General features: G+C 37.8%; 3 protein-coding genes and 1 pseudogene across 3 annotated transcripts; 2 read left to right on the top strand and 2 right to left on the bottom strand.

The window, feature by feature from the left end:
- The first annotated feature begins 63 nt into the window (after positions 1 to 63).
- Positions 64 to 3,869, top strand: LOC145972306 (uncharacterized). Its single transcript, XM_083100808.1, has 5 exons — positions 64 to 716; positions 1,370 to 1,667; positions 2,033 to 2,267; positions 2,365 to 2,542; positions 2,622 to 3,869. Exons 3-5 carry the CDS (start codon positions 2,042 to 2,044, stop codon positions 3,103 to 3,105), a joined length of 888 nt encoding a protein of 295 aa, XP_082956934.1. The 5' UTR covers positions 64 to 716; positions 1,370 to 1,667; positions 2,033 to 2,041; the 3' UTR covers positions 3,106 to 3,869.
- LOC145972304 (uncharacterized) lies at positions 3,217 to 22,962 on the bottom strand. Its single transcript, XM_083100807.1, has 4 exons — positions 22,832 to 22,962; positions 22,194 to 22,473; positions 21,083 to 21,869; positions 3,217 to 3,827 (listed from the first exon to the last, which is right to left on the bottom strand). The coding sequence occupies exons 1-4, from the start codon at positions 22,875 to 22,877 to the stop codon at positions 3,663 to 3,665; spliced, it is 1,278 nt and encodes a 425-aa protein (XP_082956933.1). The 5' UTR covers positions 22,878 to 22,962; the 3' UTR covers positions 3,217 to 3,662.
- On the bottom strand, positions 12,017 to 17,641 carry LOC145971793 (uncharacterized; annotated as a pseudogene).
- Positions 18,016 to 19,736, top strand: LOC145972309 (uncharacterized). Its single transcript, XM_083100819.1, has 3 exons — positions 18,016 to 19,387; positions 19,450 to 19,571; positions 19,655 to 19,736. The coding sequence occupies exons 1-3, from the start codon at positions 18,896 to 18,898 to the stop codon at positions 19,689 to 19,691; spliced, it is 651 nt and encodes a 216-aa protein (XP_082956945.1). The 5' UTR covers positions 18,016 to 18,895; the 3' UTR covers positions 19,692 to 19,736.
- Positions 22,963 to 23,963: the final 1,001 nt, after the last annotated feature.

Below are 23,963 nucleotides of genomic sequence, written 5' to 3'. Positions count from 1 at the left end.
GACCGAATTACGCACGTCTAAAAGTCGTCTTAATTGAAATGTCTGAGACGTCTTTATGACATCCTGAGTGAGACATTTAATTATATCTTGATTGGGACGTCTTGAGTGAGACGTCTTAAAACAATGCCCGATAGATATCTTAAATCGGGACATAAGACGTCTTAAAGACGTCATAAAGATGTAATTCTGATAACTTCTTAAGACATCTTTAGAAATTTCATGACGTCTTTAAGACATCTTTAAGACGACATAATGTTGTGTGGGATGTATCCTATCAATCTGATGATAAGGAAAATATATCTTATTTTTTAAAAATTAAAGGGTCATGCACGAGTAAAAAATGTAAGAATATATTTTTAGGTATTGTTGACAAAGATCCAGGAATAGGTGATCTCCATTTGAGGATAAAGGCTCGTGATACTCGACAAGAATATCATGAAAATGTCAAAAGACCACTGAATGGTAAAGAAAGAAAAATCGTTCGAGTACAACTAAAAACTCAGAGTGCTACAGTATTTCGCCGAAAACTTGCAAAGGATAATATGGTATTTGGAGATGATGAGCTATATTTTCTACAATCAAATCAAGTCTATAGACAAGTTAAGATGGAGCATATCAATGAAGAACTTGGACTCAAACACCAGGACAGAAGGGATATTATCAAGTCAATTGAAAATATGTCCACTGAGACACGTTATGTGAATGTTGTTCGTGAGGTAGGTTCTAATCCATTTCACGTGTTTTATTGTACCCCGGCTCAACTTTATGTTTATCGAGAATACTGCCGTGTCACCAAGAATGAATCTAAAATTTGTATAGATGCAACTGGTAGTTTGATAAAAAAATTTGAAACGCCTAGATCGAAAATCAAGTCATATTTTTTTATATTCAATAACAATAAACTTTGAACAAACAACATTGGCAGTGAATCAAATGTTATCTGAAAAACATAATACTGAATTTATTGAGTATTGGCTTAAAAATTGGTTGCGTATGAGAGCTTCTCCGCCAAACGAAGCTCATTGTGACTGGTCTCGCGCTTTGCTGACAGCTCTGTGTGGAGCATTTAACCAACAGACAATCAAAAATTACGTTGACTCATTGTTTTTATCAGCCACGAAAGGAAATAGAAAGTGCGATCAATGGCGACCATCTACATTCTTAAGAATAGGTGTAGCTCATATAATGCATTTTTGTGCCAAATGGCAATCCATTAAAACTCAGAAACATCCATACTTGAAAAGTTTTTATCTTCGCACAATTGCATTGATTATTGACTGTCAATCTGTTGAAGAATTCAAACAGATCATGCTGTTAACATGTATGATAGCGCTTCAGCCTTACGAAGACATGATTATTATTTTACCAGAGTTTCAACTATCAGTTAAAGAAGCAAGGCAAACTCTCGAAAAATTTATATCCGTACGAGGACCTATAATTCAAGAATTGGAAATTTCGGCAACTTCTTACAAGAAAGAGTATCGAGACACCATTGAGATGACTGAATCCAGTGATGATAAAAATTTAACTGTTAGGGCCTGAGCAGAATGACTGCCTTATAATTTTAAGACTATGTTTTAAGCCTTATGTCTTTGTCTTAGGTAACGCACAATACTGTGTTATGTCTCAAGCCTTAATGTACATGCGAACATTTGTAAGGACTAAACGTATGTATATATAAACACATAAATAACAATTCCATTATGTATCTAATAATATTAAATGAATATTTTATAAATACTTATAACATTATACATTTTTAACTCAAATATGTAATAATATTTCATATTTCGAAATGTAATTCAATAAATGTGAATATAACCTAACTCTTTTTTGTTCAAAGAAATTCATTTAATATATTTATAAATAAAATGTTCTATCAAATCAAATATTTTTTTATTTAATAGTACAATATATTAAAAATCTTATTAATTATTAAAATTAATATGTATAACGTTTAATTAAATCTACATATATGCATATACTCTCTAAAATACATGTTGTCTATATATTCTTTTATTAATTTTTTTAGTCAGTCAAAATGGAAGATCATCAATATTACGACTCTAATACATACAATGAAGAATCAAATGAATTTGAGAACAATAATATTTCCATAGAAGAAAAAGACGGTGATGCTTTTCTAATTGAATTATATAGAGAACGTCCATTTCTGTACAATAAGGGGCACAATGATTTTAAAAATAAAATAATTAAAGAGAATGCTTGGAATGAAATTTCTAAAATAATGCAAGATAAAAATTATGGTAAATGTCAAATGTTATTTTTAATTAATATTTGTTATTGTACATCTTATTGTTAATTGTATTATATAATGATGAATTTATTTTAACATTTTTACAGGTAATTTTTATACGCCTGAGTACTGTCAAACTAGATGTACATCTCTAAGAAATCAATATAATCGTGAGAAACGAATCATAGATAGTCAATATAAGAGTGGAAGTGCTGCGTCAACTCATAAGCCCTTTGCATTTTATACTCAATTATCTTTTCTTAATAATTATGTCAAGAGACGGAGGTTTGTAATGATAATTGCTAGAAAAGCTTGTATTTGAATAGTATAATATATGTATACTTATATATTCTTATATTTTCAGAACATGCAGTAATATAAAAGCAAATGAAACTTTAACATCTTCTGCATCATCTTTAGAGCTATCAACAAAAATTCCAAAATCAAGTTCAAACGAAGTATTTGATGTCAATGAAAAATCAAATGATTCTACAAACGAAAAAGAAGACAATTTTAATGAAAAAAATAAAGAAAATATTTTAGAAAATACTCTACAAGCACATGCAATACATAAACGCAAGACTGAAAAAGATTCAAATGTATTACATATAAAGCCTGGTAAATATAAGAAAAGCAAAGTCGATGAAACAAAGGAACTTGAAAATATATTTTCATCGGTTAGCCAGAAAATAATTGGTATTTTAGATAATAAACATGAGAATACAAATGAAGATGAAGCATTTACTCAATTTATTGTTGTTCACTTGGCACATCTTCCACAATCTGAAAAAAATATCAGAAAGAAGATGATAACTGATGCTTTATTTTCTCCATTACAGAAGATATAATATTTTTTATATTTCTTATTTTCTTCATAAATTATTTTAATTTTTTATTTTGCACTAAGTATTATTTTTTGTTACATATATAACGTTATGAAAAAGTAGTTATATCTTACATAAAAAGATTTTGAGAGTTTGATATAATGATTTTAATTACATTGTTTTTTTAAATAGAATTTTAATTTTATTATTCAATATGCTTAAAAAGTATTTTTGTTTATTTTCATTCACGTGATATTATGTGATATTATCGAAAGACTGTTACATATGTTTAAGAGGTAATTTAAGAAAAATAATGTTTTTATATGTATTATTTTGTTTTTCTTAAAGTAAGATGGGTTATGATTTATTTATTTATTATATTCAAAGAAATATTTTTTATTTAAGATGTTTTATTTACTTATGTAATTTGAAAATGTGCATTGTAGTTCTGAAACACTTCCTTATTAGCTATATTCTTAATTTAATTTGATCTCATATTTTGCATACATTTTTCTAATGTATATCTTATTAATTATGTAATTGAAAATTATATAGATGTACATAAATGATTACTTATATTGCTAAATATTTTCTCCATATGCTCCTCTTCGCACGTAATCATACTGCCATGGTACTTCTCCTTCGGGTGATATAAAATATTTACATAATGTTTCTCTTTGTTTTGAAGCAGAAGATATAGTTCCATCATAATATAGGTTTTCTGGTAAAGACAACCACTGCATTTCCTTTAAAAAGAAAATATGATAGTAGTAAGACTAAGCCGGTTCTAACGCAGGGGCTCCGAGGGGGGGTGAGGGGCGAGGGGGAACCGCGGGCGGGGGGGTGACGTCACGCGGGGGGGGATGACGTAACGCGGGGGAGGGGTGATGACGTCACGCGGGGGGTGATGACGTCACGCGGGGATGATGACGTCACGTGCGGGGGATGATGACGTCACGTGCGGGGGATGATGACATCACATGCGGGGGATGATGACGTCACGTGCGGGGATGATGACGTCACGCGGGGGATGATGACGTCACGCGGGGGATGATGACGTCACATGCGGGGAAGGGGGGATCGCGGCGCGACCGGTGGACGAGGGGGTCCGCGCGGGTAGGGGGATCCGCGGCGCGAGCGATGGACGAGGGTGTCCGCGCGGATATGGGGGATCCGCGGCGCGAGCGATGGACGAAGGGGTCCGCGGGGGTAGGGGGGATCCGCGGCGCGAGCGATGGACGAGGAGGTCCGCGCGGGTAGGGGGGATCCGCGGAAAGAAGACGGTGGTGTGAGAAGAATAGCGCTACGTGTGGGAAAAGGATAGCGTAAAGTGTTTGTGAAGAGGACAGTGCGACAAGGATGGCATCAACGTGCGACAAGGATGGCGTCAACGTGGGACAAGGATGATGCATTGTAAGATGCCACATAGGTGGGAGCAGGACGACGCAAAGGTAAGTGAGTGAGTGATAGCGGCGAGCTTGTGAATGAGAGAGAACGATAATAGCGCGAAGAGAATACGCATACGAAAGAGAACTATAATATCGCGAGAACAACGTGTGCGAGAGAGAACGATAATAGCTAAGATAACGCGTGCGAGCGAGAACGAAGATATCGCGAGACTTACAACTAACGCGAGACTTATTGTTGGAACGATAGCGCGTACGAAAGAGAGAGAGAACGATATCGCTATACTTACAACTAGCGCAAGAGAGACGCAAGGGATGGGAACGCAAGGAGAGGCGCGTAAATAAATACATTTCTTTTCAATACTAAATATAACATTTATTTTAAAATGTGTGCGTGTATTATACAATTTGTGTTTTGTGTGTGTGTGTGTGTGTGTGTGTGTGTCTAATAAAATAATAATATAATAATAATATAAAATTTAAAATTTAAAAAATATAATAATAATATAAAATTTAAAATTTAAAAAATATAATAAAAATATAAAATTTAAAAAATATATAAAACATATAAAATATAAAATTTAACGGTCATCGAACGGAAACGAACGACTGTCGAACGCAAACGAACGGTCATCGAACGGAAATGAACGGTCGTCGAACGGTAATTGAACGGTCATCGAACGCAAACGAACGCTCGTCGAACGGAATTGAACGGTCATCGAACGCCCGTCGAACGGAAACGAACGCTCGTTGAACGGTCGTCGAACGGTAATTGAACGACCATCGAACAGAAATGAACAGTCATCGAACGGAATTGAACGGTAATCGAACGGAATTGAACGGTAATTGAACACCCGTCGAACGGAAACGAACGCCCGTCGAACGGTAATCGAACGGAAACGAACGGTAATCGAACGGAATTGAACGGTAATTGAACGCCCGTCGAACGGAAACGAATGCCCGTTGAACGGTAATCGAACGGAAACGAACGCCCGTTGAACGGTCATCGAACGGTAATTGAACGGTAATCGAACGGAAACAAACGCTCGTCGAACGGTAATTGAACGGTAATCGAACAGAAACGAACGCCCGTCGAACGGAAACAAACGCTCGTCGAACGGGAATGAACGCTCGTCGAACGGTCATCGAACGTAAAACTATATTCAATTATCAAATATTTAAATGTTTTATCATGTACCACAATGTAGTATCGAAATACAATATCTGTGGCAGCTGTGTCGCGTACGGAAACACGATACTGCACACGTACATAGATAGAGATGAGGAAAGAAAGGAGAGAATAAGAAAGACGATAAAAATATATTGCATCATCAATTTATTATAAATATGGATTCGATGAATCATGATGTTTCAACCACCAATTATAAATCTTAAATACATTTTCTAAAGCGCAATTTTTTACATGATTTTCACAACGTACAGTATTCTTAACATCTAACTTATTTAAAGAAGCTACATCCTCATAATCTGCATCCAAAGTTTCGATAATCACATCGTTTCTTGCATCATTGTCCAGTATATCGGCTAGCCATTGCCGTTTTTCATGCCCTTTAACGTACACGAGAGGTGACGCATCATCATCCTCCCCCGTTGCACCCATCACCGCTGTCGTAATTAAACGTTTCGATTTCCAATATGAAACGTGTCCATCATTCCACGATAATCCATGGTGATTTTTCATCAACCATAAAACCTGACATCTCTCAGATTTTGTGAGCATGTGCCATGGTTCGGGACATGTAAAAATATAATGAGAAAGTACGGATCCCTTTCTCAGAACAGCAGCTTCCTTCACGACAAAATTTTTCCCAACGATAAATCCTTGTAGATCCACAAACGTTGGCACAGCCATGATGACAAGATCCGATCGCAGACTGATGTCGATCGTCAAACATCTCAATCTTTTATATTTTTTCATATGCAATGGAGGGGATATTTGCTGACTTATGTAATTTTGCGGACTACATTGGTCAATGGATTATATTCGACAACCCGATCGTGCAAGATGAGACAGTAGGCGGTAGTATTCGCCGGTATATTTTCCCTGCATTCAAACTCTATTCTCACGTCCACGGTAGCAGTTTTGACAGACTCGTTTTGTCGCGAGCAATCAATGACCGCGAGAGGACCGCAATGTAGAAACTTTGAAATGGTTAATAGCGTTGCATTATCATCGCATCCATAATAAGATTTGCGAAAACGAGAGTACATGTTGAATAGAACGGCGAATCTATTTTTTTCAAAATCTAAATTTAAATCATCATAGGGATAAAATTCCGAGTTTAAATAGAGTTTAACGTTGGTCAATTTGCAGTCATCGAATAATGTAACATCTTGTGACACTGAATTCTTTTTACCAGTTTGCAATGCAAAGATCACGTATCGTGGTTTCTCTAGCTGGGAGGCGGCTTTCACGGTCCATGAATGCTTAGTCGTGCTATGCAGCAGAGGAAATTCGTATAGATCCCAAGATCTGAAACTCATGTTCAAGTATCGTCCGCTTTCCAACATTCGCAACATCGACAATTTATTAATCTCGTTCAATATTACATGAGGCATACGCCACTGTATCTTGAGTAATTCAATCTCTGCTTCCGACGATGGGTGTCCGAATAGACAATTATTATCGTTGCGCGAACGTATCAAAATCAATTCGTGACGAGCGTTAATCACAACGCGTTTATAATCTTCGCAAAATCCCAGCAGCATGTTGAGCGGTACGCAATAGTTGAAATAATTTTTGTCACCATTGTACGTCAAATCCCACGCAGCGTTCTTCAAGTTTATACTTTTCTGGTGCGTTAGAGAGACATAATTTTTGAGCGTCGAAGTTATTCCAACATTTCTGTTGCGATCAATCTCTACTCCGTCGAGTTCGTATCGAAGCTCATCAAACATGAATGCGACGCAATTGTTTCCCAATACAACCTTCATTTCGTCATTCGCTTTACGCACATTAAACCTTCCCTCGATGTAAAGAAAGCTTTCGCACGGTAACGTGTACAAATCCTGATGTTGTATAGGTATTCGTATCTCGTCGCTGTATCCAAGCGTCGTATTGGCGTACGGATTGTATGTATGAGTCTCAATCTTGACGATGCGATCGTCAAAGACTGGCTCACCTCCGATATTCAAAATATCAATCATTCTTTTCGTACGATGAATCCCAATGATTTTAAAAATTCACGATTCAACGCGCTCAGCTTCTTCTTAATGGCTATCTTATTATTGTCACCCGATACCGCAATAGTATTGTCCCTCGTAAAAGTATTGTCTCTCGCGTGCTCCGTTTCGTTCAGCACGAGCATACTATGTTTGTCGCCGCCGTATATGCAATCTTACGGTAATTTCCTCTCCTCGAAAATCGAGCAATCGATCTCTTTGATCCACAATACGTATCGTTAAATCCGTAATGCTCCGTACGATGATCGGCAGGTAAATGATCTGTGCCGGCGTTTCCGATATCTTATATCCTGGTGGTACGCTCGGTGAAAATTCATGTATTGTGTGTACGCGCATGCCATTGCTGTACGCACCAGTAGTCATGTTACATTCTATACGAATAATATTTACGTTTATAATATTAACTGGTTCGTCCGATTCGTACCACTCGCGAGGTTGCAATATACGATTCGATGAGAATCCAAGCAAGGATCCTACATTGTCGGGTTTGGTAAAGTTTATTCTGTAGGCACATTTGATTTCGCTCTTTAGCGTGCTATGATTGGCGCGAAGCGCTATTGGATATTCCTCATCATAATCGTTTTCAACATCTCTGGAAAGGTGTTCATCTTGCAAAATTGCACGTTTGAGATAGTCATTTATAGCGTGCAATTCGTACGATCCTTCGGGAATCGTAATTTCCTTGTCGTCGTTGCCAAAGTAAAATTTATTATTCGAAAAATTTACGTTTGGAATCGTATGATAAGTTTCAAAATCCGTTAATCCAAGCTCGTAATCGGCATCAGTCAAATCTATAGCGGGAAAATAGCTTACAGCGAGAACGCTGCTTCTGCCAGTTAACGTAAGTGTCAGTGACATGTCGAACGAATACTGAGTCGTGACGATGGATTGTCAGGCTTTAAATTGATCGTCGACTGTTTGAAGAAATTTTAAACACAACTGTCCACAGATGCTCTGATTGTAACTTTGATAAGATGCATAATTGTATTCAATTTTCACTCGTCCGAAATATCGTACAAGTTCCTTGGGTGGTCGAAGGTTTCCAAAACTGTCGAAATATACGACACGATCTCCCCTCTTTGCGTACGCTACCCAATGAGTACCGGGACCATCAACGTCATCCAAATTGACGATACCGCTCTCGTTTCGTCGTACACCGCTTATTGGTAAATTATTGCGCATGAAAACACCTCTAAAGAACGGTATGTGCATACGTTTCGCCAATTGTTCCAATTGCACGTTAGTTGGTCGCACCCGTAGGCATTTTTAATGTTTTTTCGACGTTTTTTTTTTTCTCTTAGACTTTGTTGAGAATCCCTGTCCACGCTTGTACGGAGCGAGATAAAGTACCTTCCATAGCGCGATTGTGACGCTGCAACTCTTCCAGCTGACGTTGCGCCGCCTTGCTATCGTTTACCGCCTTTGCGATTCCCGCCGCACCGCCGGCCAAAGAACCGACAACTCCCAACAACGGTAAAAGTGGTAAAATACCACCGCGTTTCGCTACTGGAAGTATTCGTTTTTTCCTCCTCTTTGTCGTCGATGGCTTTTTCATCCCCATGCCGAGTTTTGTCTTTGCCTTCATTGCCGCCCAAACAGTCGTAGCGGCTGCTCTTTCGCCAAGAGTCGAATCCCTCGCGGTAATGCGTTCTCGCGCTCTTGCAGCTAGTATGCGATCCGCGATGTGTCGTTGACCGAGGTCGTTGCTTCGCGAGTAAGCAATGTCGTGCTCGCGACAAGCGGCGTCCAATGGATTGATGCCTCGATCGCCTCTAACCAATCGTTTCTCTAATCGAGTTCCCGGGCCGCAAAACTGATAACCGGGAATATGTAATTCGGTGGGAAGCGCGTTTATCGCATGATTTAAGAGACCGCTACCTCTTACGATTCTCGCTGACATTCGTAGCAATCTTTTATTAACGGTGGCGGACCGTCGATGTGCGTTCGCTGCCACGGCTGATTGTAATGTCGCATGCACGAACGATATTGTCGAACCTCCGAATCAGCCTTTATATATTCTGGAAGCTTGTCCCACAATCGTTCCACGTAATCACCAAAATTTTGTAGTAAAACAATCTTTGGGATATACTGCAGTTGTTCGGCGGTAAGCCGGAAAATGTCTCTTTCATCCGACAGAAGGAGAAACATTTTGATACTGAACGGTTTCGAGTTGAGACACCTCTATAAATAGGTCTCCCCCCTCGTGATCATTCGCAAAATTGATTCGAAAGAGAAAACATGCGGTTCGTGCGACAAGCGCGGATAATCAAAGTATCAAATTTCGACGATAGACTAATATCGGAGAAAAAAGTACGCAAGCATGGAAACATGCTACCGACTACTATACGCGGTATCGTTTGCGGCCCTTCAAACTGCGGTAAGACAAACGTGTTGATTAGTTTGATAGAAAGTCCGTACGGTGTACGTTTCGAGAACGCGTACGTATACTCGAAATCGCTTCAACAACCGAAATATAGATACTTGGAAAATTTATTAGCACCTATAGACGAAATTGGTTATTTCACATTCTCTAATAACAGCGATGTCATTCCACCGAGCGAGGCGCTTCCGAATTCCATCTTTATCTTTGATGACGTGGCATGTGACAAGCAAGATACGATAAGAGAATACTTTGCAATGGGTCGACACTCGAGCGTCGACTGTTTCTATCTTTGTCAAACGTATGCCAAGATACCTAAGCATCTTATACGCGACAATGCGAATCTTTTGATTTTATTTAAACAAGACGGCACAAACTTGAAACATGTGTACAACGATCATGTAAATACCGACATGTCTTACAACGATTTCCGCGCATTGTGTCAGAAATGTTGGCAACGCAAATATGGCTTCGTAGTCATTGATAAAGACAGCACGTTGATCAATGGACGATATAGAAGAGGATTTAATGATTTCGCGATACCGTAAAGCGATCAGTCGTCATCGACACATCGATCAAGCATCATGAACGGCGATCGTGAAAAGATTGCGATAGAGATTGCAAAAATGAGCGAATCAATTCGCAAAAAATATCGCGCTTTGAAAACTGGTAAAATGGAGGAAGACGTTGCATTGGAAAGACAATTTAAGCCAATTACCGAACCTTTAAAACAGCTTATCGAAAATACTGTGGAATCTGATGCGCCGAAAATTGAACCATTGAGTTTAACGTTTGGAGAGAAGCACGAGGAAAAAATAAAAGAGTCGAAGCAAGGAATAAAGCGAGCATGGATAAATATGCCGATAAACGATTCGCCGATATATTCGACACCGAATCGATCGAAACGAAGGAAACAATTTTCTAATATGGCTACTGTTTCTACTCCGATAAAAGTACAACCGCGTCAAACAATACCATCCCCGTCCGTCGAAGAAATTTATGAGACCACGCCCGATTCGTTTGTAACATCGGTCCGACATGAATTAGAAACGTCCGAAGGTCAGAAAACGTTCCGAGATCATTTTGGTCCACTAGCGCAAAAATATATAGGAGCTATCATGAGTGTTGATAAAAATAAGAGTATGGATTACGTCTACGGTGTTAAATTTACCAGCGAAGGAATGATGCTCGGTGATAAACGTTTCGATGTGGACATGGAAGATAATATAATTATCGATGGAATAAAATATACGGGATCCGAAGGTATCTACGATTTGATTTTTAGAAAATTTCCCAATCATAAAAAATACACTCAAGACGATTTGTATAAATATCAAAGTATATTAAAAGCAACAAATGCGCATAAACGTGACAACAAAGTTAATAATCCTATTAAAAGTAACAAAGGATACAAGTACAAATATATAATTGCACCATTATTCCCTGATAGAAAGGTGGGAAGAGGTATAGACGCGCCGCACACCATGACGCTAAGCGACAACATGATCGATTACGTGCATTGGAACGATCCCAACGAATTGGTAGATCGTTTGCGATTGCTGGACGCCTCGCGTCGAGCCGGCAACAATGCTCACGACAATGAAATCTTGTCAATTATCGAAGAACTTCGCGAGGCTGGCATTATTATAAATTAAACTATGCGTCAACGATACATGTCATTCGGTCAAAGTTCTCGGTACCGAAATGTCGATTAATAAATTTGGATTATCGCTCGGAACGTCGAATAATTTGTACTATCAATGGAATGGATTATTGAGAAATTACGTTCGTGATAACGCTCTCTGCCAGACTACTACCGGCTTTGACGCAAGGTCGCGCAAAATTCAACGTGTAGCGCAACCGGAAACTGATACTGACGCCGTCAACAAACGATACGTGGATAAACTTTTGAGAGATCGACAGGGAGAAATTGAGCAAAAAATTATCACGCTTGAAACACACGTGCAGGCGCTACGAATAATGATGGACGAGATAAAGAATGTGCTGAGATATGCAACATCTGACTCGACACAGTAAACGAGAGACACTAATATCGCAATATTAATTATGCCTCGATCAAACGTGCGAAAGAAGATAAACACCTCCGAAAAGCGACAACTTGTCGAGGAACTACATGCTCCGGCGAGAAGAAATTTTCCACGAAGACGCGTCATTGTACGCGGATACGACGATCTGTGGCAGGCGGACGTGGTCGACATGCGTTCGTATTCTCGACTCAACAAGGGTCATAAATACATACTCACAGTTATCGATGTGTTGAGCAAGTATGCGTGGGCCGTACCGCTCAAGAGTAAGAGCGGAAACGAAATGTCCGAAACGATTGCAAAGATTATTGGAGACGATAAAAGGTGTCCGAAAAATTTTCAAACCGACAGAGGAAAAGAATTTTACAACGCGAGTGTGCAGAAACTCATGAAGAAACACAACATTAATCATTACTCGACGTATTCCATTATGAAAGCCTCGGTCGTGGAACGATTCAACCGTACTTTGAAAAACAATATGTGGAAAATGTTTACGCTCAACGGAAATTACAAATGGATCGACGAGCTATCTCGACTCGTTGCAGAGTACAATACGCGAAAACATCGCACCATCGGTATGAGACCTGCCGACGTCACTCCAGCGATCGCCGAAAAACTTTTAAATACGGTGTATAGCAAAGTAAAAATTGCGGCTCCGACAAAATTTAAAGTAGGCGATTCGGTACGCGTAAGCAAATACAAGACCATCTTTGAAAAAGGTTTCACACCTAATTGGACGACCGAAGTTTTTAAGATTGTCGAGGTGCAGAAAACTAATCCCGCGACATTCATACTCGAAGATTCGCGTGGAGATCGCTGGAGGATTCTACGAATACGAATTACAACGCGTCGCTAATCCCGACGTATATCTCGTGGAAAAAATTTTGCGGGAAAAGGGTGATGACGTATACGTGAAATGGTTGGGAATGGATAAATCATACAACTCTTGGATACATAAAAATAGTGTATTATAAATATTTATTAAAATAATATACATATAAACTATATAAATAATTTAATATATAAATATTTAATAATATAAAAATATATAAAATGTATTAAATATAAAAATATATACATGGTTATGTACAAAATATACAATTAATAATAAATAAAATATACATTTATTTACAATGGTATTCTATAATGTCCCCATGGTAACGTATCGGTGGTTTCGGGTACGATATACCGCTTATCGTCGTACGGACTCAGAGCAATTTTCGTCTCGCAGATCGTGTATACTTGGTGCAGTTTAGATCGTATACACGACTGCTGACGCGTCATTTCAATTTCTTCTTTCAAACACCGCGTGTAGTCATCAAACGTTATCGTTCTCGCAACAACGTTACTCTTGACACCTTTAACTTTCTTCGTGTCCTTTTTTCCATTCACTCGTAACGCGTACATCTTTGCTCTGAGCCCGACGAATTCGGTCATTATGGTACCGTTGTTTTCGTCCTTCATCAGGCCCGGTACCTTTTTATTTACAAGCGGTATACCGTACGCATTATCCACTGCATAATCGCTCGTGTCGAATCTGATGATATCGCGCTTCATATTCTCATACACATCCGCGCACTCAATGTGATATATGAGACTATCCGTATCGGTGTACATTACCTGGCATTTGTCGCGATACATTGGCGTCATATACTCGTGATGAAACTCGTACAAACATGTCTTGGATATGTCGAGTATGCACATACCCACGTAAATCGGTTTGTAGAATTTCACCTCGAGTTTGCGCAATTCCACAGCGATTAAGTTTTCTGAAAAAACGCTTCTGCTGTGGAAATTTGGTTTCGCGATCATTGCCTCTGCGCCATACCGACCATCCCACTTTGTTAATAATTTAACATCGACACGATTGCGCACATTTTCCATCGTTTTACCAAACACTGCATTGTTCATTAATTTATATAAATTTTTTTCGAAATCATTTTTAGCCAATGTTCTAAAATGTGTATTTAATTCTATGTAATTTCGAAGCCACGGAGATTGTGAAAACTGTAAAATTCGATGTATTTTTGTTACGCGAAGACCGTGACGCGTACACTGCTGCAGGTTGCGATAGTGTATCACGTAACGCTTCTTATCGTATAGCGTTGCAAGCAGTTTGAATTCCCACTTGCCAGGTGGTTTGTCGCGTGTCGGGCAAAACGGTAGGTCAGTGTGTGCATCGTGAAGATGTTGCGGGTACTCGAGGTCCACTTCGAGGACATAGCCTGTAGGCGAATCTAGCGTGATGGATGATACATCAAAATTGGTCACATCGTCGACCCATTGAAAATTGGCGTAAGGCAACGGTTGACACATTGCCCATCCGTACAAATTATTTACATCAAAGTACATCAAGTACGATGATGGTTTCGATGGATCGTACGACTCCATGTACTTGTTATTAGCGCGAGCGTATCTACCCGAACATTGACTCAGACCGCCGCGTATACCACGTTCGATGAACATAACCATGTCGATGTCAGTAAGCAGCTCGAACGTGATCTTGGTATGTTTCAACATGGCGTCCCACGTGTATCCGGGGAGAGTATAGTAATACGCGGGGTCGAGTCCGTAACTTTCGATACATTTATCTCGAAAGTTTTCGAAAATGTCGGCTAATAACAAGACATCAATTTTAAGATATAAATCGCTATATTCGCCTAGCGTTCGAATGGAGAATCGCGTCCAGATGTTCTCGGCGTGCGCGTAATCGCTCTCGGATACAGTGTCACCGGTCAAGGAACTGTAAAACGATTCGCGCGGTGGTAAACACGTATCTTGCAACCTCTCTACAGAGTCGATGTATTCGTACGGAAATACACCTTTTCACGTTAACAAATTGAAATTTTCTGTTGATAAATTTTGAAATTCTGATTTTAAAATTTTGAGTTTATCTTTGTCCAAAAACGATGCCAATTTGTCGAGACTCGATGCGAGAAATTTGAATGAATCGATGAAACGTAATTTTACATGATTTTTTGATTCTTCATCCATACAAACATCTTTTGTAAACGAAATATATTTCTCTTTTGTTATCGGAAGTAACTCGAATTTCCCTTCGAACGATGTGGCTATTTCCTCGATAATGAAATGTGAATCATAACCGGATAAATTGTGAAAAACTATGAGAATACAAAAAGATTCTTTATAATTTAAATTGCAATTTGAGTGTGCTGGACCTCTGTACCGCCCGGTCAGATGGCAATGATCGCGAACGCGTGTATCGTCTTGCACGAACGGTTTTTCGCATATATGACATTGAGTGGCGCTATGGAATTTCTCCCACTCTTCGGACGTCAAATTTACCATGGGGACATTTGTTTTTAGAATATTTTTTACACGTAACGCTAAATTTTTGAGGTCTGCGGCGAACCATGCTATACAATCGGCGCTACGACGCGAATGGTACGCCGATAAAGATTCGTCGTATGAACAATGTACATAATAAGCTATACTAAATACTTGGTGATGTTGACGCAAATTTCGCTGTTCTTCATCCATCTTGGCCAGAACGCATTCCAGGTCGGCGTACACGACGAACGGGAGCCGCTCCTTCCGATTAAAGTTGTTGAACGATAACCACTTGTCCTTATCGCTCGGCAATCGGACAGAGCGCAATCGTTCATCTTTCCGCAGTCGACCGTATGCGACTGCAACTTGGCGTCCGAATTAAAATAGTGCAGGCATCTGTAAAAGAAAAATTTTTTAAAGATTTATATAACAATGTGTATATAACCTATAATTATTCAATATAAATTAAACTTACCGGTCGGATATATATTTCTTGTGATCCTGTTTGCTCAGTTGTGAGCTCACGAGCCGGGATAAATTCTTAATCCATGCAAAATGTCCGACGCTGTTGTCGTCTTCAATGTAAAGCAAGTTGATATGCTTGTCCTGCTTCTGCTGCGAAAGACGCATCGGGACAATGCTGTTCTTGTCTTCGATGTTGTAGACGTTGATCGAAATGTTATTGGCAAGTTCAAAACTTTTATTTGGTTCACAGTCACTGGAAACTCAATGTTCTGGAGATTCAGCACTGTCGTGTAATGCGGGTACGATGATTCCCGATTCGTGTGTCTTTCGGCGGGGTATAGGGCGGCGACCACTGCCCACGCGAAACACGCATTGTCTTTAGATTGTACATTAATCACCGCTCTTTTCAACATAATCTCCCGCGGTAATTTGATGTGACACCCCGCACGCATAGGATTATACTTATTTATATTTACAGTTAAATTTAGTATTCGCGACAAAGCCCACCCGCTATCGCGTTCCTGAAACTCTTCCAGAGACGCTAGGATGGGTTCGATAACACGCCGTTCGTACCACTCGCGTAAATCGGATGTGCGAAAGAGTTCATAGTTTCGCGTATTGATACTTTTGTTGGCGTGTTTATCCCCAGCCACGAATTCACCGTTAAATATAGTGTTCACTTTCACATTACAGTGTTTTTTCATAACGTCCTGCACATGTTCTATCACTATGTCTTTGGCGTCATCGAGAAATTGGCGAGGTTCAATGTGATTATAGTTTATCACCGCACCAGTCGATACGCGACTCTCGAACGCCGTATCAATCTCGCGCCACACAAGTCTATTTTGACGCGCGCTACATCCGGCACCCGCGTGTACGAAACGTCCACGTACCGAATTTTTCAACCCTTCGAGGCGCGCGATCCGAGCAATCAGCGATTGTCGATTTCCGATCGATAATCGCGGTCGCTTGATGCGACTTTGCTCTTCCAACGACTCGATGTATTGGTCGCATCGTTGTTCCCACACAATGTAATCTTCCAGCGAATCAATCAATGTGGATTGCTCTCGCAAATTTTGTTCCTCCATATTGTAACACACTTGCGAAATGCGCTTCCCAATGATAGTTCCGGATGTACTTTAGCAAAATTACTGGCGGGGCGTGCCTCTTGATCATGATTTATATACTGTCTCGTGCATATCATCGAACATTCTAGAATGATTTCATCTTAAAAAATTCCCCGGAGTAGCGTCTGCAATTTAACCTTGATAATTTCGCGTTTTGTCACGTACATTTGAAAAATCTGATGTGGTTGCATCGGGAGCAGCCGTAAAACGGCGCTTGATTTTAGCACATTTAGCTAAATCTTTGTCTAGGGGTGATGTGCGTTTTAACCTTGGCGGTTAATCTTTGTTCCGATGCACATCTTAACCTTGAAAATTTCGCGTTTTGTCACGTACATTTGAAAAATCTGACGTGATTGCATCAGGAGCAGCCGTACATCGACGCTCGATTTTAGCGCATTCAGCTAAATCTTTGTTCTGATGCGCAATTTAACCTTGAAAATTTTACGTTTTGTCACGTACATTTGAAAAAATCTGACGTGGTTGCGTCGGGAGCAGCCGTACATCGGCGCACGATTTTAGCACATTCAGCTAAATCTTTGTCTAGGGGTGATGTGTGTTTTAACCTTGACGGCATGATTTATATACTGTCTCATGCATATCATCGAACATTCTAGAATGATTTCATCTTAAAAAATTCCCGGAGTAGCGTTTGCAATTTAACCTTGATAATTTCGCGTTTTGTCACATACGTTTGAAAAATCTAACGTGGTTGCGTCGGGAGCAGCCGTACATCGGCGCTCGATTTTAGCGAATTCAGCTAAATCTTTGTTCTAGAGATGATGATGTCATCGCAGCCGTATATCGGCGCGACAAAATTTTAGAGGAAATTAAAATGTGTCAGCAATAATCCCCTCTACATTGCAATTTGCGATACTATTTGAATTGATATTAATTCTAATACGATCAGTATTGCATCAATCGCGCGTGTGAAAGGTTCACTGAAGAAATCAACATGAATTTTTATGTTCCGATTCGAAACGGTGAAACTCCACCGTGTAAGAAGCAAAAATGTGACACGTAAGTTTCGATCTTTAAATATTTTATTTATTAATTTTTTTAAATATTGATCTAATTTATATATTTTTATAGCATTCAGCCTCGTCGTGCGACTCGCATACTTGGAAGAAGATACGCTCTAACCCCAACGTCGTACAAGTATTTGGACATTGGAATAAGCGTTGGAGCTGTGTCGTACGTGGAACTGATTCTCGGTGATAATCGAGGCAATCAAATAGTGTTGCCTTTTTCAACGTGGAATTTGTTGATGCAGAAGCAAGCAGACATTGAACAATTTCTACAATCGACTGCTCTCGCATTAAGGATTGGAGATTTATCGATCGAAATGTATCAATCGAAAATTGTAAAACTCACATTATGTGACAATTCTTTGTACATGAAACCACCGACATTATTACATTTATTTAATTTTGAAAATTGTATCGATCATATGCATAATTGGTTATGCGAGAATACGTATCTCGTGAATGAAAAGTTTAAACAATTTGAAACTGTTTTACGACGTAACAATATTACTACTGTATGCGATGCTGTAAAAACGATACGCGATAGTGATGTCTTTAACAGTGAATCATTAATCGATTGTGAATTATTAACATGCGCTGGAAATGATATTCTTTATGATGCTTGCAATAAATAATTATTTTTATTCCATCTATGATTTTAATTCTTTCCTTCTATACGAATAAGAATAGTTATATTTTTCTCAACACGCTCCGCTAAAGATGTAGAGAAATGCTGAGGTAGATGAGACGTGATGCTCTAGTTGGAATGAGACAAAAGATATTAAAAGATATATAATGAAGAGGAGTCTGCGACATTAGAATATTATTTCTTTCGTTGTTCTGTGTTTCGTTAGTCTTGTGTTACGTTAGTGCAATGGCTGAAGACGATGTTATTATCATCGATGACGATACGGATGATGATGATTATTGGATGGAAAGAGAGAGAGAAATGGATGAGATGGAGAGAGAGAGAGAGGAGAGAGAAATGGAGGAGGGATCATCCGATGGGAAACCTGATTTCCGTTTTCGGACTAGTGATGATGAAGAATTACTTCAATACGAGCGGGAACAACTTTCAAAGAAGAATCTAGAAACTTCAATCGTTCAGTTTATAAGACATCAAGAGCTCGGCTTGGAAAAACCTCGCACAAATTCGTTGAGGACATTTCTTCTAGCTCGAGAAATATGTGCGCGAGATTTTGCAAAATATCATGGATGTAAATGTTTCAATATAGAACCTAATCATTCTAAAGTAAATTGTATTGGAAACAAACTGCGTGAAAATCTCGAATTAATAGAAGATTTTGAAAAATTGAAAGAAGATGATCATGAGAATATACTACGGCGGAAATTGGAAACGTTGAAGGTAAAATATTTTTGTCGATGTGTAATAAATTTAAAACATAAAATTAATATGTTTGATTTTAGAGTTTACGCGATGATATGAATGGTCGACGAGAGGATAAACAGATATGTGAATCCAAACCTGCATCAAAATATAAATTGTGTGTATTGTATAACGGTGAATGGAAAATGCCATGGAAAGTATTGTAAGTAACTTTCAATTTATAATACATCAAAAGTTCTAAAATAAATTATTAAAAAACTATTCAAATGTCTTTTTCTGTTCCAGGAGCGGCTCCACTCAGCCCGGCACATCGACCCCTTAGCCTTCTAGGAGCGGCCTCCCTTTAGTCCGGTGCATCGCCCCCTCCCCATATATATATATATATATATATATTTTATATTTTTATATTTTTATTTTATTATTATATTACTATTCTTATTATTATTATATTTTTTAAATTTTAAATTTTATATTATTATATTATTATTTTATTAGACACACACACACACACACACACACACACATACACACACACACACACACAAATTGTATAATACACGCACACAATAAATGTTATATTTAGTATTAAAAAGAAATGTATTTATTTACGCGCCTTTCCTTGCGTTCCCATCCCTTGCGTCTCTCTTGCGCTAGTTGTAAGTATAGCGATATCGTTCTCTCTCTCTCTTTCGTACGCGCTATCGTTCTAACAATAAGTCTCGCGTTAGTTGTAAGTCTCGCGATATCTTCGTTCTCGCTCGCACGCGTTATCTTAGCTATTATCGTTCTCTCTCGCACACGTTGTTCTCGCGATATTATAGTTCTCTTTCGTATGCGTTCTCTTCGCGCTATTATCGTTCTCTCTCATTCACAAGCTCATCGCTATCACTCACTTACCTTTGCGTCGTCCTGCTCCCACCTATGTGGCATCTTATAATGCATCATCCTTGTCCCACGTTGACGCCATCCTTGTCACACGTTGATGATGTCACGTGTCATCCTTGTCGCACTGTCCTCTTCACACACTTTACGCTATCCTTTTCCCACACGTAGCGCTATTCTTCTCACACCACCGTCTTCTTTCCGCGGATCCCCCCTACCCGCGCGGACCCCCTCGTCTATCGCTCGCGCCGCGGATACCCCCTACCTGCGCGGACCCCTTCATCCATCGCGTGACGTCATCATCCCCCGCGTGACGTCATCATCTCCGCGTGACGTCATCATCCCCCGCACGTGACGTCATCATCCCCCGCACGTGATGTCATCATCCCCCGCACGTGACGTCATCATCCCCCGCACGTGATGTCATCATCCCCCGCACGTGACGTCATCATCCCCGCGTGACGTCATCCCCCCCCCCCGCGTGACGTCATCACCCCCCCCCCCCGCGTGACGTCACCCCCACGCTCGCGGTTCCCCCTCGCCCCTCACCCCCCCTCGGAGCCCCTGCGTTAGAACCGGCTTAGTCTTACTACTTATGATTAATCAGATTAAAAATGTAGTATTTAATTAAAATCTGTAAAAATTGTAAATGTAGAATTGCAATTATAATATTATCCACATAATTGATTTACTTATTTGACTATTTTATTGTATTTATTATAATAAATGTTAAAAATTTTTTAATTTACCAAAATTTTAAGCACACACAAAAGTTATATATTATTATTATTATTATTATCAGTAAAATAAAAATATTTAAATGTTTCATACATGTTCATTTGCATCGTTTTCAAGAAATTGATTTGAGCTATATAACTTTAGGTTACATCGTTCTTCTTCAAACATTACAAAATTATGTAAGCAGAGCGATGCTGTTGTTATTATATCAGCTGTTTTTGGTAGCATGCAAATGGATTGTCGAAATATTCTCCATCTATTAGAAAATATGTCAAAGGCGCTTTCGACTGTTCGTCTAGCTCGAGAAAATCTATAATTGCATATTTTTTGTTTTTCATCTAAATTTTTTCCTGTATATGGTTTCATAATTCTAGTATTTAATGAAAAAGCATCGTCTGCTAATAAGAAAGTTGGTGTATAGATCTCACTACCAGGTAACTTAAAAATCCCCTTTGGTAAATTTAAATTTTCGCTTTTCAGATTTTCTCCAATTAAGGAATCATTAAAAATTCCGCCATCGCTGTTACCACCGTAAGCACCAACATCTATCAAGGTGAATCTATACACATGATTCGCCACTGCCATCAAAACGATACTATAATATTTTTTATAATTATAAAATAGACTTCCTGAATTAGGAGGACATTGCAAAGTAATATGTTTTCCATCCACTGCCCCCACACAATTTGGCACATTCCATCTTTTCCAAAAACCTTCAGCATAAGACTTCCATTCTTCTTCACTTGGTTGTGATAGATATATTGGTTGTAATACATTTATTAAAACCTGACATACTTCTTTAATTAACATACGCACTGTTGACTCGCCAATTCGAAATGCTAGAGCGATAGATAAAGGAAGATCTCCAGTAGCAAGATATCTAAAAGCAACATTTTTTTTATAATATTCGCATTATTATTATTTATCACAAAAAAATTACTTATTTTCTTTTTCTTTCTCTTATTCTCTATTAAAGCATGTTTCGATTAATTATCTTAAGCAATTTTTAAATGTATTTTTCATATTTGACAAAACAGCGTACAAAAGATATATACTAATTCAACTTTTATATTTGTAACTGGTCTAAAATAATTGTTTAGTCTATTAGAATTTGTCTTTATTACTTTAATCAAATTTGTACTTTATTGTAATTTGTAAGATAAAATTACTTTAAAAAGCTAATACAGAAATTACTTATAATTACCTTAATACTATTATCAATCTTTGTTCTGCAGGAAATGCTCGATAACTATTCTTTGTTAAATAAGGTTCAGTTAATTGACATAACTTGTTAAATAATGATAAATTCATTCTTGTATAACGAAAAAACAAATTTTCATCATTTTTCAAATCTTGAAAAAGTGTTTCATAATCGCCATATTTATGCCTCAATAGATTTAATAATTTATATGAAAGCATCCAATATAAAAAAAGCAGTAAAAATTGCTTATTCCTTTGCATCATTTTGAAATTTGAATTGTTTTCTGTAAAATAAATTAGATTGAATATTATATAAATTTAATAATTAATAAGATTTTTAAACATATAATATTATATTAAATCAAATAATATTTAATTTGATAGTAAAATAAACATATAATACCATATATAATACCATTAAATCAAATATTTGATTTTATTTATAAGTATATTAAATGAATTTCTTTGAACAAAAAAGAGTTAGGCTATATTCACATTTATTGAACTATATTTCGAAATATGAAATATTATTATTACATATTTGAGTTAAAAATGTATAATGTTATAAGTATTTATAAAATATTCATTTAATATTATTAGTTACATAATGGAATTGTTATTTATGTGTTTATATATACATACGTTTAGTCCTTACAAATGTTCGCAAGTACATTAAGGCTTGAGACATAACACAGTATTGTGCGTTACCTAAGACAAAGACATAAGGCTTAAAACATAGTCTTAAAATTATAAGGCAGTCATTCTGCTCAGGCCCTTACTCATCGGTGGATAAAAACTCTAATAAATATGATCAAATCTAAGGATCTTGAAAAAACTGGAACAGAAATAAATGCCTTTTATTTACCTAATTTCGTTGATCAGATTGAAAAGATAGCTAAAGAGTTTCCGCTCTGGACTGCTGCTATCGTACCAAACAAAAAAAGACATGCATCGACAGCATATATGGAGGGATATTTTGCCGATTTGAAGGACAAAGTTTTCAAAGATTTCCCTAAACCAATGGCTGTAAATCGTTTTTTAAGAGTACACGTAGATGATTTGATTGATGCTGCAAATTTATTCGCTCCAATTTTGAAACACTTCAATATGCAAAGATTGCCTATATCATCCACAGAATCCACTTTCAAAACTGAAGAACATCACAATAAATTAAACTTCACAAATTCTAACATGGAATCAACTTCAAGCTTTCAGAATCTAAAGATTTATAGTAAAATCAATGATTCAGATTTGAAATCCCGTGAATTATGGAGAGGATTAGTTAATGAAAATGATGTTTTATTCGAAATTGATCAGGATGAAACTTCAGTTAAACAGAGAAATGTAGAAACTTTGAATGATCAAACTAAAATAATTGTGGACTCATTACACAACGAAGATATCCATCAAATTGACAATTCAAATTTAAATGGAGCAAATCAGATAAAGATACTGATGTTGATTGCGTACATAATTTTATCCACTATCAACAATCATCTAATGATCCTGAGGTTGAAGATAAAACTAAAGATTTACAAAATTCAATTTTTTCCAAATTATTGAATTTGAAAAGTGATGATATGCTTGAGCTTATTGATGATAATTTATTTTTGGATACTCAAGAAGATCAGCCATTCTTTGTTGATACCTCTTCATCAGTTCCTGCAATTCCTGCTTTCTCGAGTACACCACTACTCGACCATTCATATGCAAATTTGATAAATTCAAATGAGCAAGAATTATTGATTGAAGAAAACAACAGGACAGATGCTCA

Source organism: Camponotus vicinus, unplaced genomic scaffold, assembly GCF_025532165.1.
Source record: "Camponotus vicinus isolate PSW18456_S1 unplaced genomic scaffold, iyCamVici1.0 SCAF_5, whole genome shotgun sequence".
NCBI lineage: Eukaryota > Metazoa > Arthropoda > Insecta > Hymenoptera > Formicidae > Camponotus > Camponotus vicinus.
This window is presented reverse-complemented; position numbering and strand designations above follow the sequence as displayed.